General features: G+C 44.6%; 1 protein-coding gene across 1 annotated transcript; it reads left to right on the top strand.

Annotated features, from left to right (window-relative positions):
* The first annotated feature begins 722 nt into the window (after nucleotides 1–722).
* On the top strand, nucleotides 723–20,363 carry COX6C (cytochrome c oxidase subunit 6C). The gene is made up of 4 exons (XM_069731648.1): nucleotides 723–857; nucleotides 19,084–19,213; nucleotides 19,424–19,556; nucleotides 20,204–20,363. The coding sequence occupies exons 2-3, from the start codon at nucleotides 19,100–19,102 to the stop codon at nucleotides 19,541–19,543; spliced, it is 234 nt and encodes a 77-aa protein (XP_069587749.1). The 5' UTR covers nucleotides 723–857; nucleotides 19,084–19,099; the 3' UTR covers nucleotides 19,544–19,556; nucleotides 20,204–20,363.
* Nucleotides 20,364–25,864: the final 5,501 nt, after the last annotated feature.

The following is a 25,864-nucleotide window of genomic DNA, read 5'->3' as shown; positions in this document are numbered from 1 at the left end:
ATCTTAGCTATTCTATTCTAACCTGTCAGTGTGATTTTACTGTACACCGCGCTGAATTGCCGGCTTTTCTATAGAACACCGCTGCGTATTTCTCGCAAGTCACACTGCTGGTCCGTGTGTAATCCGTATTTTTCTCGCCCCCATAGACTTTCATTGGCGTATTTTTTGCGCAATACGGTGACAAACGCAGCATGCTGTGATTTTCTACAGCCGTAGAAAGCCGTATAATACGGATCAGTAAAATACGGCAGATAGGAGCTGGGCCATAGAGAATCATTGTACCATATGCAATCCGTATTTTCTGCACCTCTCATACGTCCGTAATACTCGCTAGTGTGACGCCGGCCTTAAAAGGAAGGAAACAGCAAAAATGAACAATGACCCGATTAGTGAGGGGTTAAAGAGTCAGGTGTGGGTGTGGATTTATTTCGGGGTGTGGTCAGAGTTGGGCTGTGGCGCCCCCTGCAGGAGGCTCCTGTGCTGCCGGCACCGCATTATTACACGTCCAGGCACGTCAGGCACGTCAGGCACGTCAGGCACGTCAGGCACGTCAGGCACGTCAGGCACGTCAGGCACGTCAGGCACGTCAGGCACGTCAGGCACGTCAGGCACGTCAGGCACGTCAGGCACGTCAGGCACGTCAGGCACGTCAGGCACGTCAGGCACGTCAGGCACGTCAGGCACGTCAGGCACGTCAGGCACGTCAGGCACGTCAGGCACGTCAGGCACGTCTTCAGACAGCGCACTCGGAGCAGGTTTGTCCCTCCTCGGCACTTGTCGTAGAGGAAAGGGCGGAGTTATCTCTATTTCCACCCGGTCTCGTCTCATTGAGGAAGGACACAGCGCCCGCTGCGGAGGTGAGTGGTTACTGGGCAGCCGGTGAGCGGCGGTCATGGCGGAGTAACGGGGCAGGCGGTGACGGGTGGGGAAGCGCGGTGTATAGAGGCCTCCTCCTCCCTGGTGACCTCTGCACGGACTGTGTGCCGCCATCTGGTGCTCCCTGTTATCAGCCACCTCTCACTTTCCTGCGGTCTATGTACAGGCTGCATTCCTGCCCCAGGCCTGACACACTGTGACGAGCTCTGCTGCTGTAGGACATGATGAGCACAGACTCCGCCTGGCGCTGTCCTTCCAGTCACTGACAAATCACCATCATGGCGGCAATGTACTGACTCCAAGCGGATCCAGAAGCTGCAGAAGTCTTTATTCCCTTCTGATGTGGAGAAAATCAGAAACCGCAGAAATGAGGCCGGGGGTCTGCAGGGTTATAGGGACCCCAGAAGGGTGGGATGTGAGGGGCGGATGGGAGGGTGTGATTTGAGTGGCCCCCGGGGGGACGGGAGGGCGGGATGTGAGCGGACCCCGGGGCGGACGGGAGGGCGGGATGTGAGCGGACCCCGGGGCGGGCGGGATGTGAGCGGACCCCGGGGCGGGCGGGATGTGAGCGGACCCCGGGGCGGGCGGGATGTGAGCGGACCCCGGGGCGGACGGGAGGGCGGGATGTGAGCGGACCCCGGGGCGGGCGGGATGTGAGCGGACCCCGCGACGGGCGGGATGTTAGCGGACCCCGGGACGGGCGAGATGTGAGCGGACCCCGGGGCGGGCGGGATGTGAGCGGACCCCGGGGCGGGCGGGATGTGAGCGGACCCCTGGGATGAGTACGATGGTGCGCAGAGGTGACCTGTGTAATGTCACTGAGGTGGTCTCTGGGGGGCACGGACGTCACACGGCCGCCCCATGTGTGTGGATTCCCTCCTGGGTATACGGGGGAAGATGCATTTGGTTGCCCAGTGTTGCCCATTCATCAGTGACGGTGTGCAGGACTTGCTGGGTGATGTTGTCCAGATGGACGGACTGTGGGTGCCGGCTCCGGCTGATGATTTGGGGCGCACGGAGCGAGGTCTATGGCTGGTAGTGTAATGGAGGGTCTGTGTGTGTGATCCAGGCTGCTCCATAACCCCATACACTTCTATAGGAGTTGCAGGAAGGTGTAACGCAGCTCTGCTGTTCTCAGCCATGAATGTTGTGAATTCTGTGGCAGAGCTCCCTCTTGTGGTCACAAGTGGTACTTCGGCTGATTCTCTCTGTGATCTTCCGTTGGTGGAGAAAAGTGGTACTGCGGCTTCTGAGTTTCCTTCCTCAGGTGATATGGTGAAGTCGTTAGGTGCTACCCTATTTAACTCCACCTGGTGCTTGGATCCTTGCTTCCAGTCAATGTTCTAGTGTTGGACCTGTTTCCTCCTGGAGTGTTCCTGTGGCCTGCTGATCTGCATAGCTAAGTTCCTCTTTGCGATTTGTTTGCTGTTTTTTCTATTCCAGCTTGTCAATTTGTTTTTTCTGTTAGCTGGAAGCTCTGGGACGCAGAGGGTGTACCTCCGTGCCGTTAGTTCGGTACAGAGGGTCTTTTTGCCCCCTTTGCGTGGATTTTGTAGGGTTTTGTGTTGACCGCAAAGTTGCCTTTTCTATCCTCGCTCTGTTCAGGAAGTTGGGCCTCACTTTGCTAAATCTATTTCATCTCTACGTTTGTCTTTTCATCTTAACTCAGTCATTATATGTGGGGGCTGCCTTTTCCTTTGGGGTATTTCTCTGAGGCAAGGTAGGCTTATTTTCCATCTTCAGGCTAGCTAGTTTCTCAGGCCGTGCTGAGTTGCATAGGCAGCGTTAGGCGCAATCCACGGCTGCCTCTAGTTGTGTTGGAGAGGATTAGGGATTGCGGTCAACAGAGTTCCCACGTCTCAGAGCTCGTTCTATGTTTTTGGGTTATTGCCAGGTCACTGTATGTGCACTGACCTCTATGTCCATTGTGGTACTGAATTACCAGCCATAACACATGAATGACCCTTTTACTGGTGAAATTTGTGACCTAAAAGCACCCATTTCTATACATCTTCACCCTTTTAACGACGCGGCCTATTTGGGATGTTAGAACAACAACAACCTTGTATCGCTTTTACTTATCCTGTGGTTCTGAGACGGGTTTTCTTTGCTTTTTTTTCAACTCTTCGGACTTTATATTAGTAAACTTGGATCGATATGTTTTAAAATTTATAATAAAGAAAAACTCCATTTTATAAAATAAGGAAAAATCTGCAGTTTTCAAATCTGTGTGTCTGTAAAACAGCGTATACCCCACACCAACTATTAATGGGGGTTTGTTGCCAGCGCTTCTTATACATCTGTATTGCTTGGTGACATAAGATCCAGGACCCAATATCTTTATTTTTAGAAATGTTAATCTAGAACGTTAAACTCTTGGGATCGATGCCAGCACTGACACCGACCGGTGCCGCAGGTAACGGCTGATACATGTGGGCAGTCTTTGATCCCACACAGCTCCATTGCTGTAATACTTCATCATGGGGCAGGAAGGGGTTACGGTGGGTTTACACTGCCCAAATTTTGTAGCATTAAATGATAAAGAGTCGGTTGATAACCTGTTTACACAAGCAGACCACCATAGCGCTGCGCACTAAGTCATCTGATCCTAGGCTGCCATTGTTCTCGGCAGCACAGGCCCTGTTCACACAGAATGTGTGGGCAAAAATGATCTTTAGTGAAAACTGACGTTCCCTTCACCTGATGTCTGAGCACTTTGGGTGATCGGCAGTCTGTTCAGGATTATCGTGAATGCGTCATTCTGGGAACGCTCGTTCATGATCTCACTATGAACGTTTCATTACTTGAGGGTCATTCCATATCAAGTGATCCAAATATGAATATTTGTTTTACCAGACGTGATTTTTTTTTTAATTTTTTTTTTTTTTATGAAGTACAACTTTAGTTAATTACAAATTGAAAGTTTAGTTTTTTTTTTTTGTTCAGTTAATTTTTTAGATTTTTATAGTCTTGAAAAAGTGCTAATTTTGGCCTGGTATGGCTTTACATTTTTTATCGTATCTCGGGCTAGAATTAAGCAGGGTGGATTTGATTTAAATCACGATTTAAATCACTAGTCAGTAAGGCTTGATTTAAATCAAAGTTTCTACCTAACTGAATTTGACTCCGCAGAGGTCCCAGCCTCTTCTTCACGGCAAAAATGTTACAACATGAACAGAGTTGAGAAAAAGACCTTAATCCTATTGTTCTGCAAACCGATGAATACAGAATCAACCCCTTCAGTACCAAGTCCAAGAAGTTAGACAATATGTTTCTGATTGTTTGGAGTGGAATAGATCTGCACAACACAAGAAGAATGTGAATCTAAGTGTGAGGAGGAGGAAGGGCAAGCAGACAAGAACATGAAAGTGAAACTTTGAGCACAATACTGCAGCATAGCCACAGACAGACAAGTCTGGATCTGTTTGTGTATACGATCTGAGGTTTATTACATTCTTTCCTTATAATGGCAGCAGGCCGTAAAAAAAGAGACCCAGTTTGGGAATATTTTAATGAAGCTCATCTTCATCACTGCACTTCTCATGATGTTGTGGCCTCATTCGCGCCACCAGGCCTTGCATCTCTTTGTTGCATCGTTTGCATTTTGCACGCATGCCTGCCTTACCGATAGGCGAAGGAGCTTCATTAAAATATTCCCAAACTGGGTCTCTTTTACGGCCTGCTGCCATTATAAGGAAAGAATGTAATAAACCTCAGATCGTACACACAAACAGATCCACACTTGTCTGTCTGTGGCTATGCTGCAGTATTGTGCTCAAAGTTTCACTTTCATTTTCTTGTCTGCTTGCCCTTCCTCCTCCTCACACTTAGATTCACATTCTTCTTGTGTTGTGCAGATCTATTCCACTCCAAACACTCAGAAACATATTGTCTAACTTCTTGGACTTGGTACTGAAGGGGTTGATTCTGTATTCATAGGTTTGTAGAACAATAGGATTAACCCCTTTACCCCCAAGGGTGGTTTGCACGTTAATGACCAGGCCAATTTTTACAATTCTGACCACTGTCCCTTTATGAGGTTATAACTCCGAAACGCTTCAACGGATCCTGGTGATTCTGACATTGTTTTCTCGTGACATATTGTACTTCATGATAGTGGTAAAATTTCTTTGATAGTACCTGCGTTTATTTGTGAAAAAAACGGAAATTTGGCGAAAATTTTGAAAATTTCGCAATTTTCAAACTTTGAATTTTTATGCAATTAAATCACAGAGATATGTCACACAAAATACTTAATAAGTAACATTTCCCACATGTCTCCTTTACATCAGCATAATTTTGGAACCAATTTTTTTTTTTGTTAGGGAGTTATAAGGGTTAAAAGTTGACCAGCAATTTCTCATTTTTACAACACCATTTTTTTTTAGGGACCACGTCTCATTTGAAGTCATTTTGAGGGGTCTATATGATAGAAAATGCCCAAGTGTGACACCATTCTTAAAACTGCACCCCTCAAGGTGCTCAAAACCACATTCAAGAAGTTTATTAACCCTTCAGGTGTTTAATAGGAATTTTTGGAATGTTTAAATAAAAATGAACATTTAACTTTTTTACACAAAAAATTTACTTCAGCTCCAATTTGTTTTATTTTACCAAGGGTAACAGGAGAAATTGGACCCAAAAAGTTGTTGTCCAATTTGTCCTGAGTACGCTGATACCCCATATGTGGGGGGGAACCACTGTTTGGGCGCATGGGAGAGCTCGGAAGGGAAGGAGCGCTATTTGACTTTTCAATGCAAAATTGACAGGAATTGAGATGGGACGCCATGTTGCGTTTGGAGAGCCACTGATGTGCCTAAACATTGAAACCCCCCACAAGTGACACCATTTTGGAAAGTAGACCCCCTAAGGAACTTATCTGGATGTGTGGTGAGCACTTTGACCCACCAAGTGCTTCACAGAAGTTTATAATGCAGAACCGTAAAAATAAAAAATCATATTTTTTCACAAAAATTATATTTTTGCCCCCAATTTTTTATTTTCCCTAGGGTAACAGGAGAAATTGGACCCCAAAAGTTGTTGTCCAATTTGTCCTGAGTACGCTGATACCCCATATGTGGGGGGGAACCACCGTTTGGGCGCATGGGAGGGTTCGGAAGGGAAGGAGCGCCATTTGGAATGCAGACTTAGATGGAATGGTCTGCAGGCGTCACATTGCGTTTGCAGAGCCCCTAATGTACCTAAACAGTAGAAACCCCCCACAAGTGACACCATTTTGGAAAGTAGACCCCCTAAGGAACTCATCTTGATGTGTTGTGAGAGCTTTGAACCCCCAAGTATTTCACTACAGTTTATAACGCAGAGCCATGCAAATAAAAAATATTTTTTTTTCCACAAAAATTATATTTTAGCCCCCAGTTTTGTATTTTTCCAAGGTTAGCAGGAGAAATTGGACCCTAAATGTTGTTGTCCAATTTGTCCTGAGTACGCTGATACCCCATATGTTGGGGTAAACCCCTGTTTGGGCACACAGGAGAGCTCGGAAGGGAAGGAGCACTGTTTTACTTTTTCAACGCAGAATTGGCTGGAATTGAGATCGGACGCCATGTCGTGTTTGGAGAGCCCCTGATGTGCCGAAACAGTGGAAACCCCCCAATTATAACTGAAACCCTAATCTAAACACACCCCTAACCCTAATTCCAACGGTAACCCTAACCACACCTCTAACCCTGACACACCCCTAACCCTAATCCCAACCCTATTCCCAACTGTAAATGTAATCTAAACCCTAACTGTAGCCCCAACCCTAACTGTAGCCCTAGCCCTAACCCTAGCCCTAACCCTAGCCCTAACCCTAGCCCTAACCCTAACCCTAGCCCTAACCCTAACCCTAGCCCTAACCCTAGCCCTAACCCTAGCCCTAACCCTAGCCCTAACCCTAGCCCTAACCCTAGCCCTAACCCTAGCCCTAACCCTAGCCCTAACCCTAGCCCTAACCCTAGCCCTAACCCTAATCCTAGCCCTAACCCTAGCCCTAATGGGAAAATGGAAATAAATACATTTTTTTTTATTTTTCCCTAACTAAGGGGGTGATGAAGGGGGGTTTGATTTACTTTTATAGCGAGTTTTTTAGCGGATTTTTATGATTGGCAGCCGTCACACACTGAAAGACCCTTTTTATTGCAAAAAATATTTTTTGCAATACCACATTTTGAGAGCTATAATTTTTCCATATTTTGGTCCACAGAGTCATGTGAGGTCTTGTTTTTTGCGGGACGAGTTGACGTTTTTATTGAAAACATTTTTGGGCACGTGACATTTTTTTATCGCTTTTTATTCCGATTTTTGTGAGGAAGAATGACCAAAAGCCAGCTATTCATGAATTTCTATTGGGGGAGGCGTTTATACCGTTCCGCGTTTGGTAAAATTGATAAATCAGTTTTATTCTTCGGGTCAGTACGATTACAGCGATACCTCATTTATATCATTTTTTTATGGTTTGGTGCTTTTATACGATAAAAACTATTTTACAGAAAAAATAATTATTTTTGCATCGCTTTATTCTCAGGACTATAACTTTTTTATTTTTTTGCTGATGATGCTGTATGGCGGCTCTTTTTTTGCGGGACAATATGACGCTTTCAGCGGTACCATGGTTATTTATATCTGTCCTTTTGATCGCGTGTTATTCCACTTTTTGTTCGGCGGTATGATAATAAAGCGTTGTTTTTTGCCTCGTTTTTTTTTTTTTTTCTTACGGTGTTTACTGAAGGGGTTAACTAGTGGGACAGTTTTATAGGTCGGGTCGTTACGGACGCGGCGATACTAAATATGTGTACTTTTATTGGTTTTTTTTTTTTATTTAGATGAAGAAATGTATTTATGGGAATAATATTTTTTTTTTTTTTTCATTATTTTGGAATATTTTTTTTTTTTTTTTTTACACATTTGGAAAATTTTTTTTTTACTTTTTTACTTTGTCCCAGGGGGGGACATCACAGATCAGTGATCTGACAGTTTGCACAGCACTCTGTCAGATCACTGATCTGACATGCAGCGCTGCAGCCTTCACAGTGCCTGCTCTGAGCAGGCTCTGTGAAGCCACCTCCCTCCCTGCAGGACCCGGATCCGCGGCCATCTTGGATCCGGGGCTCGAGCAGGGAGGGAGGTGAGGAGACCCTCGCAGCAACGCGATCACATCGCGTTGCTGCGGGGGGCTCAGGGAAGCCCGCAGGGAGCCCCCTCCCTGCGCGGTGCTTCCCTGCACCGCCGGCACATCGCGATCATCTTTGATCGCGGTGTGCCAGGGGTTAATGTGCCGGGGGCGGTCCGTGACCGCTCCTGGCACATAGTGCCGGATGTCAGCTGCGATAAGCAGCTGACACCCGGCCGCGATCGGCCGCGCTCCCCCCGTGAGCGCGGCCGATCGGCTATGACGTACTATCCCGTCCAGGGTCAGATAAGCCCAGGGCACCTCGACGGGATAGTACGTCTAAGGTCACAGAGGGGTTAAGGTCTTTTTCTCAACTCTGTTCATGTTGTAACATTTTTGCCGTGAAGAAGAGGCTGGGACCTCTGCGGAGTCAAATTCAGTTTTGAGAACTGCGTAAGTAAAGCGAGCGTCTATGATAATATAGGAGAGAAACTGCCCACTAATCCTACAGAAACCTCTGGAAGAGCATGGCATTGTGAATGTTACACATATACAGCCTTTATTCTACTGAGTTAAACAACTCGGCTTTATCTCATGATGGAAGAACCTTTGGATGGTAAAATATTTTCCTCAAAAAGCAGTTTATTGAAAAAAAAATCCGATTTAAATAAAAAAAATCCTTTTTTTTTTTTTTTTTAAAACATTGATTTTTATCCACCCTGGAATTAAGATAGAGTTGGGAGAGGCATCATTGTTCTCAGAACGGCACCGGCTTTCATTCGATATGTCACAAGACTGTTTCTTTATATTTTGTTTTGGAGAAATTACATTCAAAATTTTGATGCTCAATTGTGAAAAAAAAAAAATTTTTTTTTTAAATTGTGAAAAAATGCATGTGTGTTACTTGTGTTCTTGTTTATATTTGTGCAGGGATTCAACTTGGGACCTGTCAAATTGTTGTTTTTTTTTAACCCATTCATGACCCAGCCTATTTTGGCCTTTAAAGACCTTGCCATTTTTTGCAATTCTGACCAGTGTCCCTTTATGAGGTAATAACTCGGGAACGCTTCAACGGATCCTAGCGATTCTGAGATTGTTTTCTCGTGACATATTGGGCTTCATGTTAGTGGTAAATTTAGGTCAATAAATTCTGTGTTTATTTGTGATAAAAACGGAAATTTGGCGAAAATTTAGCAATTTTTATTTTGTTAAACCAGAGAGTTATGTGACACAAAATAGTTAATAAATAACATTTCCCACATGTATACTTTACATCAGCACAATTTTGGAAACAAAATATTTTTTTGCTAGGAAGTTATAAGGGTTAAAATTTGACCAGCGATTTCTCATTTTTACAACGAAATTTACAAAACCATTTTTTTTAGGGACCACCTCACATTTGAAGTCAGTTTGAGGGGTCTATATGGCTGAAAATACCCAAAAGTGACACCATTCTAAAAACTGCACCCCTCAAGGTGCACAAAACCACATTCAAGAAGTTTATTAACCCTTCAGGTGCTTCGCAGAAGCAACATGGAAGGAAAAAATGAACATTTAACTTTTTAGTCACAAAAATGATCTTTGAGCAACAATTTTTTTAATTTTCCCAATGGTAAAAGGAGAAACTGAACCACGAAAGTTGTTGTCCAATTTGTCCTGAGTACGCTGATACCTCATATGTGGGGGTAAATCACTGTTTGGGCGCACGGCAGGGCTTGGAAGGGAAGGAGCGCCATTTGACTTTTTGAATGAAAAATTGGCTGCACTCTTTAGCGGACACCATGTCACATTTGGAGAGCCCCCGTGTGCCTAAAAATTGGAGCTCCCCCACAAGTGACCCCATTTGGAAACTAGACGCCCCAAGGAATTTATCTAGATGCCTAGTGAGCACTTTAAACCCTCAGGTGCTTCACAAATTGATCCGTAAAAATGAAAAAGTACTTTTTTTTTTTCACAAAAAATTTCTTTTCGCCTCAATTTTTTTCATTTTCACATGGGCAATAGGATTAAACAGATCCTAAAATTTGTTGGGCAATTTCTCCCGAGTACGCCGATACCTCATATGTGGGGGTAAACCACTGTTTGGGCACACGGCAGGGCTCGGAAGGGAAGGCGTGCCTTTTGACTTTTTGAATGGAAAATTAGCTCCAATTGTTAGCGGACACCATGTCGCGTTTGGAGAGCCCCTGTGTGCCTATGCATTGGAGCTCCCCCACAAATGACCCCATTTTGGAAACTAGACCCCCCAAGGAACTTATCTAGATACATACTGAGCACTTTAAACCCCCAGGTGCTTCACAGAAGTTTATAACGCAGAGCCATGAAAATAAAAAATAATTTTTCTTTCCTCAAAAATGATTTTTAGCCTGGAATTTCCTATTTTCTATTCGCCACGACAGCACCCACTAGAGAGAGGGGATCCGCCCCTAGGAACAGGAAACCTACAGAGAGATAAAAGGGGCGGCCCCCCCTCGCTCCTCAGTTGTTTTACAGAGAATAGGAGGAACCGCCGCCAGGTTTTAGTTAACAGGTTCAGGTATATATATACATACATATTTACAACCTTATGCTACTTTCTTCTAATATTTACACCTCACCAAAGAAGCACCACGTGCGACTATATACAGAAAAGGGAGGGATGTGAAAGGGTGCTGTCGTGGGCTCTATAAAAGAGCATTACCGGTGAGTAATCCGGTATTTTCTATTCGCCACGACAGCACCCACTAGAGAGAATTTCAGAGACTATAGACTGGGTGGGTTTACTGAGTCAAGGACCGATACCCCAAAAGTCAGATCAGAAGCAGAGGATAGATCTAATCTATAATGTTTATAGAAGGTATTAGGTGAAGACCAAGTTGCAGCCTTACATATAAGGTCTATTGGCACATTCGCCCTTTCTGCCCAGGAAGTCGACAAGGCTCTTGTAGAGTGTGCTCCTATATGCATTGGAGGATCTCTACCTCCAGCTTTATACGCCAGGATTATGGCCTCTCTGATCCAGCGAGATAATGTGTTCTTTGTCACTCTGGTACCTTTGGTTTTACCCTGGAAAGACACAGAGAGCCCTACTCTTCCTCCAGTCCCTGGTTTTCTCTAAATAGGCTAGCACAATTCTTTTTACATCTAGAGTATGAAGTTTTACTTCTTCTGGAGTTGAGTGGTTCTCATAAAAGGTAGGTAACAAGATCTCCTGGGCTCTATGAAAAGTAGTGGCTACTTTAGGAAGATAACAAGGGTCTGTTTTCAAAATTATCCTATCTGATGTTACAGATAAAAAGGGAGGATCTATAGATAATGCCTGGAGATCACTCACTCTTCTAGCAGAAACTAATGCCACTAACAATACCGTTTTCAAAGAAATATTTTTTAGTGAGGCTGTATGGAGAGGCTCAAACGGTGGCTGTGTCAATGCTTCCAGGACTATGGATAAATCCCACTGAGGAACCTGCGGTATGCTAATTGGTCTTGAACGCTCACAGGCAGATATAAATCGGGATATCCACCTATTACCCGCAACATCATAATTAAAAAGAGCTCCTAAAGCTGAAACCTGGACCTTCAGAGTGCTTACGGAGAGTCCTAATTCCAAACCTCTTTGTAGAAATTCCAACACTGGAAATATAGGAACTTCAGATGAAAGTTGTGCAGTATGGAATTGAAGAAATTTTCTCCAAATTCTAACATAAATTCTAGTAGTTGAAGGTTCTCTACTCTTCATAAGAGTGTTAATTAACCCACTAGAAGTTAAATGTTCATTTTTTCCTTCCATGTTGCTTCTGCGAAGCACCTGAAGGGTTAATAAACTTCTTGAATGTGGTTTTGTGCACCTTGAGGGGTGCAGTTTTTAGAATGGTGTCACTTTTGGGTATTTTCAGCCATATAGACCCCTCAAACTGACTTCAAATGTGAGGTGGTCCCTAAAAAAAATGGTTTTGTAAATTTCGTTGTAAAAATGAGAAATCGCTGGTCAAATTTTAACCCTTATAACTTCCTAGCAAAAAAATATTTTGTTTCCAAAATTGTGCTGATGTAAAGTATACATGTGGGAAATGTTATTTATTAACTATTTTGTGTCACATAACTCTCTGGTTTAACAAAATAAAAATTGCAAAATTTTCGCCAAATTTCCGTTTTTATCACAAATAGTATAGTGACCACAGACGCTAGTCCTGAAGGCTGGGGGGCACATTTTCAGGATCAATGGGTCCAGGGTCTTTGGTCCAGTTCAGAACTTAATAATTCCTCAAATGTCAAAGAGTTGAGGGCTATATACTACTCCCTACTTCACTTTCTTCCTCAGCTCAGCGGCTCACACACAAGAGTATTCTCCGACAACACCACTGCGGTGGCGTATCTGAACCATCAAGGAGGTACAAGGTCGGACAAACTCAGAGAAGTGGCTTCAGACATCATGGAGTTGGCCGAAGGTCATCTGCTATCCTTGTCAGCAGTGCACATCAGGGGCATAGACAATTTTCATGCCGATTTCCTCAGCCGTCACACTCTTCATCAGGGAGAATGGATGCTGAACAGGAAGATTTTCAGATTAATAACAGCTCGATGGGGTGTTCCTCAAATAGACTTGTTTTCCACAAGAGCCAACCGTCAGGTCAGGAGGTTTGCCTCTCTATGCAGGGAGGACAAGCCGGACATACTCGATGCCCTCCAGGTACCATGGACATTCGACCTGGCCTATGCTTTCCCCCCATGGAATCTATTACCTATAGTAATAAGAAAAATAAGGGAGGAAGGCGCAAGAGTTCTGTTAATAGCCCCATTCTGGCCCAAAAGGCCATGGTTCTCATGGCTGAGGGCGATGTCGGTGTCAGACCCGTGGATTCTGCCTCAGTCCAAGGACTTGCTCTCTCAGGGACCATTCCTCCATCCTCAGGCAAAGGGCATGAACCTGACTGCCTGGAGTTTGAGAGGCAGTTACTAAGTATAAGGGGGTTTTCTAGTGGGTTAATTAACACTCTTATGAAGAGTAGAGAACCTTCAACTACTTTCATCTGAAGTTCCTATATTTCCAGTGTTGGAATTTCTACAAAGAGGTTTGGAATTAGGACTCTCCGTAAGCACTCTGAAGGTCCAGGTTTCAGCTTTAGGAGCTCTTTTTAATTATGATGTTGCGGGTAATAGGTGGATATCCCGATTTATATCTGCCTGTGAGCGTTCAAGACCAATTAGCATACCGCAGGTTCCTCAGTGGGATTTATCCATAGTCCTGGAAGCATTGACACAGCCACCGTTTGAGCCTCTCCATACAGCCTCACTAAAAAATATTTCTTTGAAAACGGTATTGTTAGTGGCATTAGTTTCTGCTAGAAGAGTGAGTGATCTCCAGGCATTATCTATAGATCCTCCCTTTTTATCTGTAACATCAGATAGGATAATTTTGAAAACAGACCCTTGTTATCTTCCTAAAGTAGCCACTACTTTTCATAGAGCCCAGGAGATCTTGTTACCTACCTTTTATGAGAACCACTCAACTCCAGAAGAAGTAAAACTTCATACTCTAGATGTAAAAAGAATTGTGCTAGCCTATTTAGAGAAAACCAGGGACTGGAGGAAGAGTAGGGCTCTCTGTGTCTTTCCAGGGTAAAACCAAAGGTACCAGAGTGACAAAGAACACATTATCTCGCTGGATCAGAGAGGCCATAATCCTGGCGTATAAAGCTGGAGGTAGAGATCCTCCAATGCATATAGGAGCACACTCTACAAGAGCCTTGTCGACTTCCTGGGCAGAAAGGGCGAATGTGCCAATAGACCTTATATGTAAGGCTGCAACTTGGTCTTCACCTAATACCTTCTATAAACATTATAGATTAGATCTATCCTCTACTTCTGATCTAACCTTTGGTGTATCGGTCCTTGACTCAGTAAACCCACCCAGTCTATAGTCTCTGAAATTCTCTCTAGTGGGTGCTGTCGTGGCGAATAGAAAATACCGGATTACTCACCGGTAATGCTCTTTTATAGAGCCCACGACAGCACCCTTTCACATCCCTCCCTTTTCTGTATATAGTCGCACGTGGTGCTTCTTTGGTGAGGTGTAAATATTAGAAGAAAGTAGCATAAGGTTGTAAATATGTATATATATATATACCTGAACCTGTTAACTAAAACCTGGCGGCGGTTCCTCCTATTCTCTGTAAAACAACTGAGGAGCGAGGGGGGGCCGCCCCTTTTATCTCTCTGTAGGTTTCCTGTTCCTAGGGGCGGATCCCCTCTCTCTAGTGGGTGCTGTCGTGGCGAATAGAAAATAGGAAATTCCAGGCTAAAAATCATTTTTGAGGAAAGAAAAATTATTTTTTATTTTCATGGCTCTGCGTTATAAACTTCTGTGAAGCACCTGGGGGTTTAAAGTGCTCAGTATGTATCTAGATAAGTTCCTTGGGGCGTCTAGTTTCCAAAATGGGGTCATTTGTGGGGGAGCTCCAATTTTTAGGCACACGGGGGCTCTCCAAATGTGACATGGTGTCCGCTAAAGAGTGCAGAAGTTTATAACGCAGAGCCATGAAAATAAAAAAAAAAATTCTTTTCTCAAAAATGATTTTTTAGCCTGCAATTTTTTATTTTCCCAAGGGTTACAGGAGAAATTGGACCACAAAAGTTGTTGTCCAGTTTCTCCTGAGTACGCTGATACCTGATGTGTGGGGGTAAACCACTGTTTGGGCACACGTCGGGGCTCAGAAGGGAAGTAGTGACTTTTGAAATGCAAACTTTGATGGAATGGTCTGCGGACATCACGTTGCGTTTGCAGAGCCCCTGGTGTGCCTAAACAGTAGAAACCCCCCACAAGTGACCCCATTTTGGAAACTAGACCCCCCAAGGAACTTATCTAGATATGTGGTGAGCACTTTGAACCCCCAAATGCTTCACAGATGTTTACAACGCAGAACCGTGAAAATAAAAAATCATTTTTCTTTCCTCAAAAATGTTTTAGCAAGCAATTTTTTATTTTCTCAAGGGTAACAGGAGAAATTGGACCCCAGTAATTGTTGCGCAGTTTGTCCTGAGTATGCTGGTACCCCATATGTGGGGGTAAACCACTGTTTGGGCACACGTCGGGGCTCGGAAGTGAGGGAGCACCATTTGACTTTTTGAATACAAGATTGGCTGGAATCAATGGTGGCGCCATGTTGCGTTTGGAGACCCCCTGATGTGCCTAAACAGTGGAAACCCCTCAATTCTAACTCCAACACACCCCTAACCCTTATCCCAACTGTAGCCGTAACCCTAATCACAACCGTAACCCCAACACACCCCTAACCCTTATCCCATCTGTAGCTGTAACCCTAATCACAACCCTAACCCCAACACACCCCTAACCCTAACCACAACCCTAATTCCAACACAACCCTAACCCTAAGGCTATGTGCCCACGTTGCGGATTCGTGTGAGATTTTTCAGCATCATTTTTGAAAAATCTGCGGGTAAAAGGCACTGCGTTTTACCTGCGGATTTACCGCGGATTGCCAGTGTTTTTTGTGCGGATTTCACCTGCGGATTCCTATTGAGGAACAGGTGTAAAACGCTGCGGAATCCGCACAAAGAATTGACATGCTGCGGAAAATACAACGCAGCGTTTCCGCGCGGTATTTTCCGCACCATGGGCACAGCGGATTTGTTTACATGGTACTGTAAACCTGATGGAACTCTGCTGCGGATCCGCAGCCAAATCCGCACCGTGTGCACATAGCCTAATTCTAAAGGTATGTGCACACTCTGCGGAAAACGCTGCGGATCCGCAGCGGTTTCCCATGAGTTTACAGTTAAATGTAAACCTATGGGAAACAAAAATCGCTGTACACATGCTGCGGAAAAACTGCACGGAAACGCAGCGGTTTACATTCCGCAGCATGTCACTTCTTTCTGCGGATTCCGCAGCGGTTTTACAACTGCTCCAATAGAAAATCGCAGTTGTAAAACCGCAGTGAAATGCGCAGAAAAACCGCGGTAAATCCGCGACAAATCCACAGCGGTTTAGCACTGCGGATTTATGAAATCCGCTGCCGAAAAATCCGCAGAGGACCAGAATACGTGTGCACATTCCTATCCCTACCCCTAACCCTAACCCTAGTTCTAATTCCAACCTTAGTGGGGGAAAAAAAAAAATTTCTTTTATTATTGTCCCTACCTATGGGGGTGACAAAGGGGGGGGGGGGGGTCATTTACTGTTTTTTTTTTTTATTTTGATCACTGTGAGGTTTTTTCACAGTGATCAAAAATTCACTCTGGAACGAATCTGCCGGCCGACAGATTCGGCGGGCGCACTGCGCATGCGCCCGCCATTTTGGAAGATGGCGGCGCCCAGGAAAGAAGACGGACGGACCCCAGGAGGCTCGGTAAGTATAAGGGGAGGGGGGGAGATCAGGGCAAGGGGGGGGCATCGGAGCACGGGGAGGAGGGATCGGAGCATGGGGGGGTGGATCGGTGTGCGGGGGGGTGGATCGGAGTGCATGGGGGGTGGATTGGAGCACGGGGGGAGCGGACAGGAGGACGGGGGAGCGGAGCACAGGACGGAGGGGAGCGGACCACAGATCGGGGGGCTGGGGGGGCGATCGGTGGGGTGGGGGGGGCACATAAGTGTTTCCAGCCATGGCCGATGATATTGCAGCATCGGCCATGGCTGGATTGTAATATTTCACCAGTTTTTTAGGTGAAATATTACAAATCGCTCTGATTGGCAGTTTCACTTTCAACAGCCAATCAGAGCGATCGTAGCCACGGGGGGGGGGGAGGGGGTTAAGCCACCCCCCCCCCCCCCCCCCCCCCCCCCCCGGGCTAAAGTACAATTCCTCCTGTCCCTGCACGCCGGGTGAAATTACAGTTAACCCTTTCACCCGGCCTGCAGGAACGCGATTCTGCCATGACGCATACGCTGCATCATGGGTCGGAATGGCACCGACTTTCATGACGCAGCGTATGCGTCAAATGTCGGGAAGGGGTTAAAGCCTTGAATCATCTGATTTTGTTTGAGTTTCTTCCTTTTTTCTTTTCAAATTACAAATTATAGAATTCAACATTTATATGCAACAATAAAGAAACACAAAAAACAAACACCGAAGTGCCAGAATAAATACATCAATCATCATAACAACTTGCTCAGCATTTTTAACCTGAATGCACTGAACAAACCAAAAGAAAAAAGGAGATCATATCCTCAAGTGTGATTCTCTAAATACAGTCTCATCCTAATTATGTTACAAACAAGATTAAAAGAACCAATATTTTACCACCTATTTATACATTAACAATTTTTTTTTTCTATTATATCACTAAACATGTCAATTATGAAGTGTTTTGAAGAATAGTCCAGGAGTTAAATCCTCTTTCTATAAAATATGATGGTAGGTTTTTACACTGGCCTTTTATCATCAATGTGTCCCTTCTAGTGGGTGAAATGTCATCTTGTCATGTGCGTTTACTAGCAATGGCCGTTTCCTTTTGTGTCCGAGTATGTGCGGCCGGTCATGGTGCTCGGCTCCACCTGAGTTAATATCTGATTTTTGTAACTTTTACAATGTCTGGTTTTCTTGGATACACAAAGGACGGCGCTGGACCAGAAGCTGCAGAAAAGTCACTTCTACTTCTTCATTTTCACAATCTTTGGAGAGTCCAGTAGCCGCCACCAGCACCGATCATATTCACAGGTCACATCACCAGTTGTCATCCATTGCCGATCTTGTGCCGTCTTCTACCACGTCATGGACGTCACTGTCTTTGCTGAATGAAAAAACCCTTGTTTTTATTTCTGTTTCCCTACATGGAATGACAGTCTGATATTTCCGAGTCCCTGTGATGGGTTCTGCTTCCTGGTTTGTAAAATACATGAACTGGATATTAAGAATAGTTTTCTCCCTCCATTTGAGGAGCTGCCGGCCGGTCATCTGCTCTGCAGTCACCGTCTACCCCTGGTCATTCTCAGCCCTAACAAAGCTTCTCCTCTGTCCTCTCCTGCTTCTAAGCTATAACATAATAATATAATACAGTAGCGTCTAAAAATCATGGATTATTTGGTAAATATAGACCCCACACTGTTAGACCACAGGCTCAACAGATCTGAATTTCATCACTTGTACAATAGAAAAAAGAAAAGCACTCACCGACTTTTTAATGAAGACTCAATAAAGCTAAGGATTTTTCAGATTGGTGAGTGCTTTTCTTTCTTCTATTGTACAAGTGGACGGATTTGTTTTTTCTGGATATAGCACCCGAGATCTTGGAACATAGCGTCCTATCATACCGGCTTTGAAGCCGTACCTGTGGTTATCAGTGGTCTGCAGCTTCATGTTGGCAGTGGTGCCGCCCCCCGTCTTTCTTTTTTGTTTACAGATCTGAATTTGAGATTTTTGAATTGACACTAATAGTTTTATTTTTTAAAATATGATCCCAGCTTGTATTTTGGTACAGATGTGGCTTGGAGCAGAGCAGGCACATGTGCAGATTTTTTGAAACTTTGAAATTAAACATTTTGTTCGGAAATGCATTTTAAAATTTTGCATTCACGTGGGTAAAATTTTATCAAAGATACTCTTGTGACATATCTGGTGAAAGCCTGTACAGTTCTGAGTAGAATGGTGTTTATTTTGTTTCTCTATCTTATTTCTAGCCTGAGTTATGGGGAGAAATGTAAAGGCAGGCAACACCAAAATTCGCACTTTTTCCGAACTTTGAAAATCAATAAAAAAAATAATCTAGAATTTTTTTTTTTTTTCTTCACATTTTGCATTCTCTGACACACTATTACCAAATAACAAAATCTCCAAAGAGTTACAAATATAGAGGTAAAAATCATTGGTTCACTTGACATGGAATGACCCTAACGTGGTTTCTTCGGGATACACGCTGATTTCTGCAATCCTCATATTAGTGAACGGGACCGTCAGTCGAATCTGCTGTAATAAGACGTGTACGCCTCTTGTGAATTACTAGACGAAAACTTGAATTTGTCACTTGTATAAGTGTTGTGAGAACTTGTGCATCTTTGCACTAAGCATTCCTTGCCCTTAATGATGTCTTGCAGGATGCGCCATTCCTTCCTGTACCTGCAGATCGTTGTGGTTCTCACTTTTGTGCTTTGTCTGCAGATTACAGAAGCTCATCATGTCACAAGCTCTTCTTCCCAAGCCTCAGATGAGAGGCCTCCTGGGCAAGCGTCTGCGATTCCACATTATTGGCTCCTTTATCTTCTCACTAAGCGTTGTGGCACTGTACAAGGTAACCTTACCGCCAAATTTTGGAGTCCTTGTGCAGGCGGCTGTGTTATGTCATGTACGGGCAGCATTATACCTAGGTATCACCGATCCATCAAATGCTGAATTCTAGAATCTTGTTAAGTGTCGCCCAGAAGCAGATCCCTTCTACAACACTTGGTTATGCGGAGATTGATTGCATGTAACACATGTCTGCTCTGATCATTGACTTTAGTTTGGTGTGGCTGAACCAAGGAAGAAGGCGTATGCCGATTTCTACAAGAACTACGATGCAGTGAAGGAGTTTGAGGCAATGAGGGATGCAGGAGTCTTCCAGGGGGTGAGCCCCAAATGAGACCGAACTTCAGGTGAGTCTATAGGAAAATAAAGGTCCCTCTATATAAGTAACTTCAGCCGTCAGCTGCTTCATTACCTAAGCTTAAGGCTGGGTTCACATTGCGTTAGTGGGTGTTCGCTAACAGAATCCGTTACATGGTGAAATTGGCGCAATTAACGCTATGTAACAGATCCGTTAGTGCACCCATTGACCGCAATGTGCTAACGTATGCCATTTTTGGCATGCATCAGCATTGTCCCGTTGTTTTCGGACAGACCTCGAATGCTGCTTGCAGTGTTCAGGGTCCGTTCTTCGCTAGCGCAGATCGGGCAACTACGCTAGCGGGATCGCCAAACGCAATCCCTTTTTGGACATTGCGTTAGGGCATTCTGTTAGCATATGCACTAAACGGATTGCACTAACGCAATGTGAACCTAGCCTTATTCACATATCAGTATTTGTAGCTAATACCACGAGTCTCTCCAAAACACAGGACAGGTGTCTTCCTTTCCATTATAGCTTTTCGTTAAGTTAGTTATACATGTAATATGCCGGATTCAGTTAATAAATTGATTTATTTTGACCTTTGCAAATCCTTATGGAGAAAAGAAACTGCATCCGCTTAGGTTTCAGCGACATGAATAGTCTCCATTTAATTAAGGCTTTTTTTTCTTCTAGGAGGATCCATCGCTCTGGTAACTGTTCTCCCTCCATTCGGGGTCTGTGCTGGCCATACTTGATGTGAGACGATTCCGATACCAGTGATAATGATGAATGCCACTGGGCTGGTTTTTACAATTCTCTGTAAATGTGCTTAAATATATCAATTCTACCTGGATCTGTGTGATGTGTAAATCTGTAACGGGATGCGGAGCAGCTCCGGCGGTCACAGCGTTCCTCTCGCCTTGCTCTTATCTTTGCCTTCCACCCGCCGGGCATTTCAGACTTCTTTCCTAGATTTCTTGAAAATGTGCTTATTTCTGCAGTTGCACCAACAATCTGCCCAGATGTTTTTCCCCACTATATATGCAGAATCCCAAATCACATGTTAGACACTGTTGGATGCATATTCTAAATGCATGTGACTGTAGGGCCTTACACGTGTGATGTTTGCTGTGGCTCTTGGGAGACTGAGGCTGGTTTGCTCACATACTGGAGACACCGACACACGTAGACACATTAAAGTAAATGTCTCTGCACATGTCAGCGTGTTTTCACAGACCATGTGTCCGTTTGCAAAACACGAGACCTGTCAGTGTTCGTGGGAGCGAAGGGATCACACGGATCCATTAAAGTCAATGGGTCCGTGTAAACACGTACCACACACGGATGCTGTCTGTGCGTTTTTCCTGTCATAGGGTTAAAATTGTAAAAATTGTTGCAATACACGGACACACGTACAGCACACGGACCCTAAAAACGTACTCACGGACATCACACGTATCCCACACGGATGGCCTACGTGAGCACATGGACATGGATAACTCCGGTACCGTTTTCTCCGGTACCGGAATTATCTGGCCGTGTGAGACTGGCCTGACATACAGATGTCGGAACCATGTAGTCCTTTTAATTTGCTAGTGAAGGCATCGGCTGTCCATAACCTTCCACGGATCAAAGTCCTTGATAGAAATAAGTTAAAGCCAGAATAGACATCATGAAGTGTATAGTGTTATGTGATTTAATGATTAAGAGCTGTCTATGCTGCCCTCTGGTGGCTCACTGCAGGAATTAACCTGGTTATTGCGGGAGACATTTGGAAATAACCACTTGGTTCGTTTTTGCTTCGATTAACCCCTTACTGACATTGGACATACTCCTCCGCTTTGATGTGGGCTCCGGCGGTGAGCCCAACTCAAAGCCGGGACATGTCAGCTGTTTTGAGCAGCTGATATGTGCCCGCAATAGCCGCGGGCAGAATCACGATCTGCCCGTAGCTATTAACTAGCTAAATGCCATCAGGCCGCAAATACATACACCGGTGACACCATCCCCCCACCCCCCCGCCCCCCTTCCCGTCACATGATGGGGGGGGGGGTGTCATTGGAGTGTCGGCATGACAACCAGAGAAAGTGTCACTGACAAACGGTATAAATAAACATGGGGGTGCATACATAGTGGTCAAGAAGTAATGACAATGAAAGAGGAGAGAACCACTGTAAGGGATGCACACCACCAGAATAGAACCACTGTAAGGGATGCACACCACCAGAATAGAACCACTGTAAGGGATGCACACCACCGGTATAGAACCACTGTAAGGGATGCACACCACCGGTATAGAACCACTGTAAGGGATGCACACCACCAGAATAGAACCACTGTAAGGGATGCACACCACCGGAATAGAACCACTGTAAGGGATGCACACCACCGGTATAGAACCACTGTAAGGGATGCACACCACCGGTATAGAACCACTGTAAGGGATGCACACCACCGGAATAGAACCACTGTAAGGGATGCACACCACCGGTATAGAACCACTGTAAGGGATGCACACCACCGGAATAGAACCACTGTAAGGGATGCACACCACCAGAATAGAACCACTGTAAGGGATGCACACCACCGGTATAGAACCACTGTAAGGGATGCACACCACCGGTATAGAACCACTGTAAGGGATGCACACCACCGGAATAGAACCACTGTAAGGGATGCACACCACCGGTATAGAACCACTGTAAGGGATGCACACCACCGGTATAGAACCACTGTAAGGGATGCACACCACCAGAATAGAACCACTGTAAGGGATGCACACCACCGGAATAGAACCACTGTAAGGGATGCACACCACCGGAATAGAACCACTGTAAGGGATGCACACCACCGGTATAGAACCACTGTAAGGGATGCACACCACCAGAATAGAACCACTGTAAGGGATGCACACCACCGGTATAGAACCACTGTAAGGGATGCACACCACCAGAATAGAACCACTGTAAGGGATGCACACCACCAGTATAATTATTATAAGAGTAAAAAGCTTTGACAATGCGTAAAACAACCTAAAAGCAGTATATAAAAAAACCCTCATGATTCCTGCTTCTGTATGAACCATTAAGTGTGTAACAACTCACAACTAATTTAAACACATGGCAACCAGAGTTTTACACATGGTAATCTTTCTGCAGAATAAACACAACACAGTCAAACAATGACAATTGAAAATGAAATTGCACCTGGGGATTTAAAAAGTGAATAAATGGCCCCCAATGGTAAAGAGGTGTGAATTCAATTGTGGCAAGGTGAAACCAGCCACAGTGCGCAGTCCAAATGCCTACATGTAAGGATTTAGGGTCCGATCTGTGGAGCAGGGGGGAGACACTGCTCACATGCAAAGCAAGATGTCATCTGAGAAAAGATCCATGTTAGGAAGCCAGTGAGAAGCAGGGTAAGACTGGATGGCTTCGTCAGGGGAGGTAAGCATTTATATACCTGTAACATAGGTGATCGGTGTGTGGAGGCGTCCCAGCAGGAAACAGAAGTGACGGGGACACAGCGTGAAAGAAGGGCAGACCTCTGCCAGTAGTTATCCAGTGCGCAGGCTGGTAAATGAAACCAGGGGGGCACACGAGACCAGAGAAGAAGGTTTATACAAGGCATGCACAGCTCCTGGGAGCAGAGAAAAAGGCCGAGAGGAATAAAAAGATGACATGGGGAAACAAGGCAAAGTACCGGACTGTAAGAATTAGGAAGCATAGATATAAAATAAGCAAAAAGAACAAGGAATTACCGGTATACAGCAGAGAGTCGGGCAACAGTTGCTTGGTGAATTGGGGTCTTTATATTAATCGGCTCCTTAGGAGGCAGGGGAGATTGTGACTTTTGCAAATGAATGGGTTGCTGATTTTCACATGTTGGGAAAGTGGATTAGAGGCTGAATGGTGACATCGGACTCATGATTTTTTTTTTTTCTCCATAATTGTGTAGATCTCTAGGAACATCTTGCTGTTTGGAGAGTTGTGGAGCAGGGATGTCAGTGGCTGCCGGTTTTGGTGCCCTGTAAAATTCAGGATTTTTTTTTTTCTTCCCAAGTTAACCCTGCTGTTCTGTTCGGTCTGGGGAGACCTATTTTGAACTTTGGTATTTTTTGGGGTGTTCAAGATGCGGTTCTGAAACTTGTGGTTGATTGACTTAAATGAGGATGGGTCGGTCGGCCGGCCACGGGTTTCAGAGCCGCATCTTGAATATTTTAAAGAATATTGAAGTTCAAAGTCGGTCATTTTTGACCAACAGAACAGCAGGGTTAAAGGCACAAACAACTTGGACCTGAGCTACTTACAGGATCTACTGTAGCACTTCAGTTGTGGCCAAAAGCTTTGAGACTAACACAAATCTTTGGTTTTCAGAATTTTTTGCTTTTGTGTTTTGTAGATCTTAGTCTGATGTTTCTGGTTACTCAACTATCAGCATTTCATGAGTTTTACACTTTTATTGACAAATCAAGTTTCTGCAAAGATTATTAAGGCTATGTGCACACCTTGCGGATTAGGCTTAGGAATTTCTGGTGCAGATTCTGCCTCTCCTGGCAGAAAACTCACCTGCAGATTTGTTGTGTTTTTTTTTGTGCGGTTTTGCTGCGGTTTTCTTGCGGGTTTGCTGCATTTTTTACCACTGTGGTTTTCTATAATGGAATGGGTACAGAAACGCTGCAGATTCACAAAAAAGTGACATGCTACTTCTAAACCGCAGCGGATTTTCCGCAAAGTGTGCACAGTATTTTTTTTTCTCGTTGATTTACATTGTACTGTAAATCAATTGCGGATCTGCAGCGTTTCTGCACTGCAAATAAGCTGCGGATCTGCAGAAACTCCGCAACGTGTGCACATACCCTTACAGTGCGTGTTCCTTATTTTTCAAAACTTCTGCACTTTGTCCTGGTAGCAGTTTATCAGCTTCTGGTCCAAATCCTGACTGATTAGACTGGGTCACCAGTACGTTCTGGTTTATTTTTTTTTTTTTTCTGCTTTGTGAGGATTGACCACAGGTTGTCAGTGGGATTGAGTTCTGGGGAATTTCAATGTTTTGTTCACTGAGCCACTTTAGACTACACACAAGTGTTACCCATCATGCTGGGAAAAGCCCAGTTCATCACCAAATCGCTTCCGATTCATTGGGAGACGTTTTCTTAGTAATTAACATTGGTCTGAGTGCAATGCGGTTTATATGCTAGTGTGAATGAACTCTTAGGCTACTTTCACACTAGCGTTTTTTTAAATCTGTCACAATGCGTCGTTTTGCAGAAAAAACGCATCCTGCAAAAGTGCTTGCAGGATGCGTTTTTTCCCCATAGACTTCTATTGACGACGCATTTGTGACGGATTGGCACACTTCGCATCCGTCTTGCGACGGATGCGTCGTGCTTTGGCGGACCGTCGGGAGAAAAAAACCCTACATGTAACGTTTTTTTCTCCCGACGGACCGCTTTTTCCGACCGCGCATGTGCGGCCGGAACTCCGCCCCCACCTTACAATGGGGCAGCGGATGCGCCGGAAAAATACATCCGCTGCCTCCATTGTGCAATGCAGCAAACGCTAGCGTCGGAATCTCTCCCCGACGCATTGCGACGGGGAGATTCCGACGCTAGTGTGAAAGGAGCCTTAGTCAGTCTTTTTGCAGCACCCAGTCTGGAACTCATTACTTGTATCAATCCAATAAATATCATCCAGACTTGACACCCCTATTGAGTTTGGCGTTTAAAGACAACCTCTTTGCCTGCGATATCGGCCATTATACCAAGCTGATTAATTTACGGTACTCTCCAAATTAATTCATTGTGAGAAACGCAATACAAATGTTTGCTGTTAGTCTACAAGACACACACAGGCCAGGTATTACTTTTTAATATCACTTTATTATTCTTGAAATATAGATATTTAGTAATTTACAGAGGTTCAGTTCTATGAAACACTTCATAAAGATTTATTTTCAATCCTAAAAGCCTATGTAGAGATCATCTTATAACTGTGCTCTTCAATACATTGACGTAGCAGAGACTGAGCCGGCGTCAGATGTTATTGGCATCGCACATGTGGCCGCAGGGTCAAGTGTGAACAGCTGAGAGATGTTCCCTGTAATAGAAGATACAGGTATGTGAAGTGCAAGACGATGGTCCTGGAGACGGCGAAGGCTTCACTCATATGTAACGCAAGCAGATAGTGACAATGTAGGAAAATAATTGTTACAACCACCAAGTATAGTTCCTATAAAAACCATGGAATCCATGTCCACCAATATAGAATAAAAAAAATTATTGTATCAATACAACTAAAAAGTCAAAAGCAAACGGGTTCAGATGTACAGGAGACAGCATATCATCAGAAATAT

The sequence above is a fragment of the Ranitomeya imitator genome, chromosome 6, assembly GCF_032444005.1.
Source record: "Ranitomeya imitator isolate aRanImi1 chromosome 6, aRanImi1.pri, whole genome shotgun sequence".
In the NCBI taxonomy this organism is placed as follows: domain Eukaryota; kingdom Metazoa; phylum Chordata; class Amphibia; order Anura; family Dendrobatidae; genus Ranitomeya; species Ranitomeya imitator.
Note: the sequence above shows the minus strand (reverse complement) of the source record. Positions and strands in the feature narration are given on the sequence as shown.

Coding starts and splice junctions, on each gene's coding strand:
- COX6C (XM_069731648.1), top strand. CDS start 19,100: ATGTCACAAGCTCTTCTTCCCAAGCCTCAGATGAGAGGCCTCCTGGGC. Junction 19,214..19,423: donor GCGTTGTGGCACTGTACAAG/GTAACCTTACCG, acceptor CATTGACTTTAG/TTTGGTGTGGCTGAACCAAG.